This window comes from Meleagris gallopavo, chromosome 30 (assembly GCF_000146605.3).
Source record: "Meleagris gallopavo isolate NT-WF06-2002-E0010 breed Aviagen turkey brand Nicholas breeding stock chromosome 30, Turkey_5.1, whole genome shotgun sequence".
Taxonomy (NCBI): domain Eukaryota; kingdom Metazoa; phylum Chordata; class Aves; order Galliformes; family Phasianidae; genus Meleagris; species Meleagris gallopavo.
Genome location: NC_015040.2, coordinates 1445658 through 1455984, shown reverse-complemented (window position 1 = coordinate 1455984; position 10327 = coordinate 1445658). Strand labels below are relative to the sequence as shown.

General features: G+C 57.7%; 1 protein-coding gene across 1 annotated transcript; it reads right to left on the bottom strand.

The window, feature by feature from the left end:
- Window positions 1-6: 6 nt before the first annotated feature.
- BTBD2 (BTB domain containing 2) lies at window positions 7-6822 on the bottom strand. Its single transcript, XM_010724851.2, has 8 exons — window positions 6701-6822; window positions 5537-5693; window positions 3655-3760; window positions 2920-3117; window positions 1747-1939; window positions 573-660; window positions 298-444; window positions 7-193 (listed from the first exon to the last, which is right to left on the bottom strand). Exons 1-8 carry the CDS (start codon window positions 6781-6783, stop codon window positions 32-34), a joined length of 1134 nt encoding a protein of 377 aa, XP_010723153.1. The 5' UTR covers window positions 6784-6822; the 3' UTR covers window positions 7-31.
- Window positions 6823-10327: the final 3505 nt, after the last annotated feature.

Here is a 10327-nt window from a genome sequence, read left to right as displayed (position 1 = left end):
CTTCCGGGCTCCGAGGCGAAGGCGGGCGGCACTATGTGTAGAAGATGATCTCTGGGATCTGTCCGTCCTCCACCGAAGTGCCGTTGTTGTTCCCGGCCGCGTAGCAGAAGGTGAAGCAGGTCTTGGCGCCGCTGGTGGGCGATTCGTGGATCACCTTGCGCAGCCCTTTGGTGCCGTAGTGAGAATCGGGGCCCTGCGGGGACGCAGGCGGCTCAGGCGCAGCGCGTGGCTTCGTGCTCCCTTCCTCCCCCTCCGCCCTTGGTGCGGCCCCTCAGCTCTCTCCCCCTCCCCACGTACCTTCAGAGTAGCACACGCCGTGTAGTTGACGTTGGGCAGAACCTCCACGGGCTCCTTGAACATCACACGGAACGTGTTGGAGGAGCCGTCGCAGCTGAAGCCCGTGTCGTTCTGCCCCAGCACCGTGTTACTGTCCGTGTGGATGATCTGCGAGAGACACGACTGCTTTCCATCCGTGTGACGGCCGAGGGCTGCAAGCACGGATCCCTGAGTGCCCCACCGCGCTCCCACCCCACATCCCAGTGGCACCGACACGCAACGCTGCAGCCACGTACCTGTATGTTCACCTGGTAGTCTGTGGGGCCGTGTATGGAGCCGTACAACCCAAAGCCAACGACGAAGATCCGTTTGTTCACTGAGAACCTGCAGGGACAGACAACCGTGCTCAGAGCGCAGCGCCGCCCCGGTGCATCGCCGACACATCGCCAACCTGCTGCTCCCCCGCGCCTCGCACCCACGGCTGGAATCCTCTGCTGAGATCCTGACCCGTAAGCTGGCTGTGCTAACGGCCCCGCGCTCATTTTGTTTCATGTGGGGAAAGCAGAGCCGCGCCGCCCCACCGCTGAGCCCCACAGCCCACCGAGTCGTGGGGCTGCAGGACGCTGCCAGCACTCGGGCCAGTGCCAGCAGCAGCTCCCAGTGCTGCCAAGTGCCAGGAGGAGAGCTGCTCCGAGAACCCACCGCACACAGCTGTGCTCCCGTTTACCCAGGAAAGGGGAATTGGAGCAAATTGCTCCAGAGCGCAGGAAGGCCCAGGCCCTCAGTGCAGCACAGCAGGCTTCTCTCGGCCCAGCACAGGGCTGGAAGGACACAGGGGCAGTGCTGGGCTGGAAGGACACACGCCTGCCCCGCTGCTGTGCCCCAGCCTGGAGCACCGGGTGCCCGTTGGCTGCACCGGGTCCAGCCGTGTCTCAGAGCAGCGCCACGCACAGCTCACCCAGCTGCACCACCCACCCAGGAGGCAGCGGTGAAAAGGTGCTGTGCCTGCAGGACTGCGCCAGCGCCAAGTTCTCTGCCCTACACCCAGTGCCACCCCGCAGCACCACGGCTTCCCGGCCGCCTCCCACCCGCTCCAGCCGCAGCCCAGCACGGCTGCACACGGCTGCTCCTCCCCCGGCCCGGCCCTGCGCCGTCAGCAGCAAAGCGGGCGGCAAAGCCCCTCATCCACCCCTCGGCAATCAGCAGCACCGCTGAGCCGCGGCTGTGCGCCAGGAGCCGAGCGCCTCGCTGCCCTGCGGCTACAGGAGCCGTCCCGTCCCGTCCCGGCAGCGCAGAGGACGCAGCTCCGGCACTCAGGAGCAAGCAGCAGCCTGCAGCCGCACGCACAGCAGAAGGCGGCTGCTCTCCCCCGCGGCCGGCAGCAGGGCCTGGCACGCTGCCCTGCGGGCGTGGGGAGGAAAGCTCGGGAAACACGAATCTATCGGCAGCAGAACGAGCAGAGAAGCTGACCTTATCCTGTCACTAGTCCCACTGTACCCCCAGCGGCTCTCCACCTGCTGGAATCGGCTGATGCTGCACTCCTTCCCCCGCAGGCAGCAGCGCGGCCGGTCGATGAACTCCACGCGCGGTTTGGGGTTCACGGTGAAGTGCAGGAACAGGCTGACCACCTCACGGTCCGTCAGGATCCCCGACTGGGCCGGCCCTGCAGGGAGCACGGAGCAGCGCCGTGAGCTCAGGGCCGCCAGCACACGGCGCTGGGAAACACGGCGTCGCTGCTGCAGGGCTGTGAGCTCTGATGGAACGGCAGCACCTCTGCGCTGCGCCTGGAGAAGAGCAGCTGTGGCAACAGCTCCCCGTGCCTTCATAAGGGAAGCGGGGAGAAATCAGTGCCGCAGCTCCTCCAGCAGTAGCTGCTCTGCATTTCTGTGAGCAGAGAGGCTCCATAAAAGCACCGCTGTGGGCTGGAGATGTGGGATGCAGGAGCGGACTGTGGGCCAACATGAGCTGCATGGACCAGAGGAACGGGCGGAGGCACAGAGCTGATGGAGGAATGAGTGCGAGGAGATTTTGCTTAGCAAAAATTAACCATCGTTAATCACATCTGAAATGACCCCATGCAGCACACAGCACTGCTGGGAGGAGAGCTGGGGGGTCCCCTCCCTGACCTCTGCTGTGATCTGCTGGAAGAGCCAGAGCCACTGGGTGCTGCAGACATGGCTGGGGGGGGGGGGTAACTCACTGCACCTCCACTTGGGTTCAGCGTTGTGGAGTTTTTTTTGCTCATCTTTTGGGCTAAAGAGGATGGAAAAAGCTTGCAGGGTTTCTCAGAGAGGAGGAATGCTCTGGGACAGACTCAGCACCACCGGCCCTCCTGCTGGAGGAACGCTGACAGCCCTCCTGGGGGCTGAGCTCTGCGTGGCACCGGCTGGACGAGGCCAGCAGTGAACAGAAGGGAGCCTGGAGCACAGCATGGGACAGGCAGGCACGAGCCCCAGCTCACCTGGCAGAGTGCTGACACCCCTACACGGATCAAAGGGGGAAGGGGGGGGAGGAGGAACAAGAGGACAAGCACAGTAATTTAAGCCAAAGATAACAGAATAACCTCCGGTTCAAATTAACAATGAGTGCAATGCTGTGTACTCAGCCCCGGAAGCGCAGGCAGAGCACAGGCGGGACGGTTACCTGCTGCAAACTCCTCAATCGTCATCAGTGGGAAGCGGATGAGTGCCAGTGCTTTGCCCAGCACCTTCCTCTTGTTCTCAGGCACCACCTGCAGCTGCTGCCTCTGACACTCAGCCTCCGACCAGCGAACCACGGCTCCGAACAAACGAACCTCACGGATGCCCAGCGTGTCCCGCTCCAGCACTGCCACCAGCGTGTCTGCAGGGCACACAGGGCACAGTCAGCACTGCCCCTTGGTTCTGTGCGTTGATTGCAGCAGGAGGAGCTGCAGTGTAACCCCGTGTGGTGTAAAAGCCCCGTGCCTTACAGCCCTGTATGCCACCCTGTCAGAAGGAAGGTTGACAACCGAGCATCGGTGCCTATGAGCAGCGCACAGCGAGCTGGGCTGCTGTGTAGGATAATTAAAAGAACCAGTTCTTGCTTCTAAAACACAACACTTCTGTAACTCCAGTCTGATGAAGGCTGGGGAATGCTGCCAGCTCAGCAGGGGAAGGCATGCTAGGCCCAGCCCAAACCTGCCAGCAGCAGCACAGGATGCAGCCGTTGTGTCACGCCCGCAAAAATTCAGCTGCACCAAAGCAAGCGGCTCCAATGCATTTCTGCCAGCGAGCTCCTCTGCAGCCACTTCGTGCAATCTCCCTCGGCAGATTGACCCAGAACAGATGGGAAGCCCAGGTGTAAATGGGCAGGAACCGCAGTGCGTGGGCAGCCCGCAGGGGAGGGACACGTGCTCACCAAGGTCGATGTCAGTGAAGCCCTCGGCGTTGATGGCATCTGATGTGTTCTTGTCTATGTTCTCCAGGCACAGGCTGGCCAGCTGAGGCTCATCAAACAGCCTCGCCTGGTCACGAAGAAGCAATCATTAACACACAGGGCTCTTTACAAGTTGATGCCAAGCACTGGCACTCCTCCCCTCCCCACAGCCCATCCTCATTGGCGCTGCCGTGCCTGACCACAGCGGTCTTTCAGGCATTTAAGACAGCGAGGCAAAGGTCAGAACACAGATCTGCACAGGGCACGGCTCTGTTCCAGCTGTGCACGTCTCCAGGCACACATTTCCTCTGACACACAGCACCACGCTGACCACCCAGCTGAACGAGGCTGATTTTATCGCATGGTTTTTGTTCTTTGGAGGTGGCTTTGCAGGACGGCTCCACTTGCTGTAAGGATGCACAGAGGTGACTCTTGTGCAGGAATGCAGACACTGTGCAGCAGCAGAACACCCCAATGTGTGCTGTGCTCCATCCTGCTGAGGGGGAACTGCTCCACCTCACACCTGATGCCACAGAGTGCTGTGATTCCACCTCACTGCCACCACTGAGGTCCACCTGCCTGCCCCACGTGTGGCTGCAGGGCTCAGGAAGGGCCACCTTCAGCACAGGGACTGCTGTGCAAAGAGCCAACGCTGTGCTCACTGCTCTCGTGGATCAGGGAACTGCCAGCAGTGCTCACTTGCTGCCCTGGCATCCAGGGGTGCTGATATCCCACACAGCTCTCCCCTGTAACTTCCTTGTTGATCTGCACGTGACATCTGCATGCACTTTTGGCACAAGAGAGCACTGTTGATCACTCACTGTGAGCACCAGGAAAGCTGTTATGCCACGCATTTCTGGCAGGGATTGGTGGCTGCCTGAAATGCTGTGTCAGAGCTGCTGGAGCAGCAGCACTCAGCAGGGACACAACCACAGAGCTGTGGGGTCTCAGGCTCCACCAGCTGCCTGCAGCCCTACGAGTGCTGGGAATCATTGTGCACTCAGATCTCAGGTCTTTAATTGACAGATTTGTTGCAGTAGAAGCAGGAAATAAAGGTGGCTTTCCACACGAAGGAGCAGATCTGGCTGTCTCCTGGTAACTGGCTCCAGACAAGGCCCTCGTGCAGCCTAACGCTGAGACGGGGGCATCTCCAACAATCCCACCCCCCAGCTTTTTGAAAACTTGGTGTGCTGCCACAGCAAGCAAACTACATAGGAATCACAGTGATAATTGTGGGTTTGCTGTGAACTAACTCCACAGCACAAAAGGAAGCAGGGAAGCCTGTTCTCCATCCAGCACCAGCAGTGTCTGAAAACCCAGGACACCTCCTTTTGCTGAAGGACCTTTGAGACTTGGAAAGAAGTCACCACAGCCCTACATGCTGCCTTGCCAAAGCTGCCAGGGTGGCAGATACTCCCCAGGCCACCAGAGCCCAGCAGGGAGATGTGCCACCAGAAGTTCCCATTTCCAGCTTCCACAAGTTGAGGGACAGCACACAGCGTCTCTCCACAGTTGGGGTCTGCAGGGAAGATCTCTGCTTTTGGATAACAGCTCCTGATCTCTCAGATTCTGGGCTGCTGAACCTGAAGAGCACAACTACTACAGCCAGGGAGGTACAAGGATGCTGCTGGGAAGTAGATGGGAACGCAGCCTTGGCTGCCATCACCCCTGCAAGGACCCTAAGACCTCTGCCCTGAACCACCTGCTGTCCTCTGCTGCTCCTTACACAAACCTGCTCAGCACCGTGCTGCTGTGAGGAAGGCTGCAAAGCACACCGACACAGAACAGCTTTCTTGGAGAGGATAACACTCACAAAACTTGTTCTGCTGTTCCAATGGATTCGTGCCAATAGTGGCAACCTCACCTGTGTTAGCAGCATGAAGGCGTTGTCTGCCCGGAGGTTCTTCTTCAGGAACTCCACACAGTGAGCTTCCAGGGCTGGGACTGCGTACTTTTTAGCTGTGTAAAGGGTTGTCATAACAGTTTCTGGTCCGATCTGAACTTCATCTGAATAAAGAAACCTGAAAGCAGGCAGACAAGCATCGCTCAGCGAGGTAACAAAGAACACCCCTGCAATTCATTAAAGCCATTCTGTGTCTCTGCCTACCATCCTGGAGCTCCCCTGTTCTTGAGGGATGTGGGGAAGGACAGGATGCAGAAGCAGAGGGAAGATGGAGAGGGTGACCCCAGACAAGGAAAATGGTCATTGGGGTTGAACTGATCAATCCTGGCAGGGAACAGCCCGATTTTGCCTCCCTTTTGATATTCTAGCCTCACCAAGCCTTAAAGGCAGATGGTAACTCTGTGCTCCAGAGACACAACGCGCTGCTGGGAGCCATGTGCCAGCTGAGGGGATTCCCCATGTGCCTGTGTCTGAGCTGATGTGAGCCCAAGGCAGGGGGCTGTGGGGCTGTTATTTCTGGCCCTTCGTCCTGTGGAGATCGATTCTCAAATCTTCTAGGATAGCACAGTCCCAACCTAAGCACTTTTTGAAGGTAAAGTGAGAAGTGTGCCAAAGCTAAATATAGGTATTGTTCCTAATGGGGAGCAAGTAGGGAATGTGTCAGGAGCATCAGAATGGAAAGCCCAGAACTCAGTGACAGAAACCCTACAGAGATGAGGCAGTGACATCCCAGCGTGCACTCAGGGCTGCTGCACTGCATACAGCACCAGCTGAGCTCAAAGCCATTGCGAATGGGATGTCACAGCTCCTTCCTCCTCCTCCTCTCGGCACACAGACCAACAACACAGGCTGGGAAGGTGAAGCAGCAGGAAGGTGTGCTTATTTAATGGCTGCTACTCCTCAAGATGAAGTCAGGCAGATATTTCTGGGCATCAGCTAGACCAGATGTTACCCAGAAAAAGAGGGATTTAGCAGCAGCGTTTAAAGCCCTCAGATGGATTGGCAGAGAGGTTTGTTTAGAAACGTACGACCTCCACTTCACAGAACGGTTCACTGCTTTCGTTGGAAGCACTCCTCTCTACAATCAATCGGGTCATCCCGCTGTGACGTGCATTAGCAGCTTACTTCAGCAGAGCCAGGAAGGCAGCAGGCTCCACGTCGGGCAGCTCGATCTCCGTGGAAGTTGTGGCCATCCCACCATTGAACATGGCATCGAAGACGGCGCTGCCCACGGCCAGCACAAACCTAAAACCACAAAACAAACCAAAAAGCTGATGTTAACCCAAGCCCGTATGCACAGAAAGCCCGGCTGGCTGCTGGTCCCCAGAGGCTCCCCCAGGGAGGAGAGCTGCTCACAGCATCACATGTTTCGCAAGGGAAGGGAGAGTCACAGTTTTCTTTCATTTAATGAGAAAACACCGACGTTGCAAACAACCTGACCCCGAGCCCCGCACACAGCATCCCAATGGTTCACAAGGTTTTGTGCATCGTGGAGCAGAACACGTGCAGCTGCTCTACGCAGCCCTGAAAGTCGGAAGCAAGCATTCCCACAAACCAGGTTTGATGCTGAAAGGAATCCGGTGTGAACACAGTGCCATCCCTCACCAACGACTGCCAGCTCCTGCTCCAGGGGCAGACGCAGAGCTGGGCTGCCCAGGGCTGGCTGGGCACTTTAAAGCACTGCCAAGCACCTCTGAGAGCTTCCACCGCCGGAAACCCAGAGATGGGCATCCCCAGGGAAGCACCCGGGTCCTGGTGGCCATGCCCTGAAGCCTCTCCCCAAAGCCAAGTCCTTGAGCAGCCCCTGCCCGGCCACCAGCCGTGGGAAAACAAAGACTCCAACTGCTTCTCTGACCCATGAGGGAAAGGAAGAAGCAGAGGGAAAGCACAGCAGCAGAGCTGGGTGCACGCTTCGATGGAGAGAGGTATCAACAACTGCGGGCAGAAGGCGGTACGTGACGGAAGGCACGAGGCACGGCGCTCCGGTCTCGGGCTCCCAGGAACTCCATTGCCACCAGGGAGCTCTGGTTGGAGTTTACTGCACTAGGAAGTGACACAGCAGCTTTTTTTCCTCCTCAATTTACATCCAATTTTTTGTTTGGTCCCTTTCTGCTCTCCCCGCCGTGCAGAGGACTCCCACACATGCAGTGCTGTGCGGGTGCCAGGCGGCATTGCTTCTGTTGGGAAGGAGAGCTGGGGACAAAGCGTGGCGGGTAGAAAAGCACAACAGGCACGTGTGGATTTCCATCCAGCAGTTCTGAAGGAAAATGGCCAGAACAAGCAAGGAACCTTGCTCACAACGCCCGGAGTGCCAGATGAAACAGAAATCCTTTGTGCGGAAGCAGGGACGGTGGTGAGACAGTTGCAGGCATGACTTTCTACTAACAATTAACATAAACTAATTGCACTCTAGGTTTGTCGTTCTCATAGGCAGCAGAGAGCTGTCAGCAGTGATCTAAAGGGGAGTTTGTATGAAAGAAGCTCTGCAATCTCTGCTCCCATTCCACTCGTGGACAGGTCAGTCCAATTGGTTTCACACTGCTGAACCCGAATGGGTCGGTGCCAGAAAGACACACAGCGCTCCGAACTCTGCAAGATCAGAGATTTGTAAGTTTCCTCAAAGCATGAAAGGGACACGAGGTAAGAAAATCCCTCTCTTCATGGCATCTCTTTCACCTTGGTAAGAATGAGCACCCACCTCAGCTCTGTGCCCACAGCTCTGCTCCCTCCCTCAGCACCACGGTGATACAGACAACAGAACACTCCAGAGCCACGACTACCCCAGCGCTGCAGAGAAATCCCAAAATATCCATTTCTGAAGAGCTGACACAGGAACAGAGCAGCACGTGACAGACGTGTCACTGAGCTCTATGCAATCCCTGAGTGGGATGTCACGGCGTGGCATGCTCTGTTCTGCCTTCACCACTCAGGGAACATGAGGGATCGCAGAGCAATTGAGCAGCGTTTCACTTTGGGGCTGTTTTTTTTTTTTCCCCCTCCTTCAGCTTCACTTCTTTTCCACTTACCTAAGTGGGCCCCTGCCCACCTAGCGAGCCTAGTTCTCAGGGCAGGAGTGAGCAGATTCAAACACTAATTAAGCTCCAAATTAGAGAAGTGCAGAGCTGACACCTTCAACGCTCCAGCTGGCCCAGAACAAGCTTGCTTTGCACAGACAGGGAGGAAAAAGGGAAACCTGAAGGAGAAAATTCTAGGTGCACGAGCACATATGAGGAAAGGGGCAGCCTGAAAGCCTTCCCCAGCCCCAAAAAGACAGATCCTGCCCTCAAAGCAAAAGTGTTTGCACACCTGAGCAAAGCGTGAGGTGCTTCCAGCAGCGCTGGGCAGTGAAACGCATCAATTCCCAGTTAGAAGTCAAAGGAGCTGCCCCGAGAAGCAGCTGCACAGCCATCAGCATCATGCAGTGGGGGACAATCCCCTCTTCTCAGCATTAATGCTACCAGACAGGTCACCCCCTGCCCGGGGAACGTCCTCCTTCACAACCACAGGTTTGTTTCTCCAGATGTTCAGCTCTACCTACTTTTAAACCCCAATTTTTCCCACGGCTGCTCCCATCAACCCTCTGCACCCACCAGGAATGCTGCTCCTAGCAGACAACTGCAGGGTGAGCTGCCCTGATCCTCGCCTATGGGTTGGGGTGGGGGTCCCTAGAGAGCCCCCCCAGAGCAGGGGGCAGTTCTGGGTGTGAGGGGGCAGTTCTGAGGGTTAAGGAACAATTCATTCAGAGGTAAAGGGGTGGTTTGGGGGGCGAGGGTGGTCTGGAGGGATATGGGCAGCTTGGGGACAACAGGGACAGCTAGGGGGGTGTGAGAGGGTGACCCCTCCCCTCACCAAATGGGACTGAATCCAACCCCACCCCAAAAGCAGGCTGTACCCCACAGGCCCTGCCCTCCCCCACTCAGCTGGGACTCCCTCAGGGCCTCATACCCTCAGACCCAGCTTAGCCCAGGCCAGGGGCACCCCCAGGGTCTACCCATAGCCCACCCTACATTCACAGAACCCACACAATCCCCCTCCCCAAACCACATTGTGCCCCCCAGGCCTTCATCCCGCCCCATACCGCTCTGGGACCCTTCAGAGCCACACATCCCCCAGCCCCACCTCAGTTCCCCCAAACCACGCTGGGACACCAGGGTCTCCCTCAGGACCTCCCATCCCCCAGCCCCAGCACGGCCCAGTCCTGGTGGTCTACGTAAGGCTCTCCCCAAACCTCAAGGGCCTATCGCAGCCATCCCATCACCTTCACAACCTAAACATGGCTCTCCCCACTTCACCTACATCCCCCCCAGGGCCTATACATGGCTCTTCCCACATTCCTCCCCCCAAGAGTCCCCCCGGGGGCCTACATATGGCTCTCCCCTCACTTTCACACCCTAACCATGACTCTCCCCCTCTTCCCACCCTCCCCACTCCCCCCCATATCTCCCCTAGAGCCTACTCACAGGTCTCCCCCTCACCTTCAGACCCTACACATGGCTCTCTCCACATCCTACTCCCCTCCCCATCCCCTCTATGACCCCCCCCAGGGACTACCCTCAGCTCTCCCCTCACCTTCAGATTCTAAACACTCCGCACAGAGAGATTCAGGTCCTAAGCTCTCTTCATACTCCATTTTCCCCCAGAGCCCTCCTCATCTCTCCAGGGCCTACCCACAGCTTTCCCCTCGCCATCACACCCTAAACAGGGCTCTCCCCATCCCTTCTATGTCCCCCCCCATCCCTACCCATGGCTCTC

Excerpts from the sequence above, each read along its gene's own strand:
- BTBD2 (XM_010724851.2), bottom strand. The coding sequence starts at position 6,783 with ATGTTCAATGGTGGGATGGCCACAACTTCCACGGAGATCGAGCTGCCC. Across the intron at positions 3,118-3,654 it reads CTTCACTGACATCGACCTTG|ACACGCTGGTGGCAGTGCTG; the intron begins GTGAGCACGTGT and ends TGTGCCCTGCAG. Across the intron at positions 194-297 it reads CGGCGTGTGCTACTCTGAAG|GGCCCCGATTCTCACTACGG; the intron begins GTACGTGGGGAG and ends GCGTCCCCGCAG.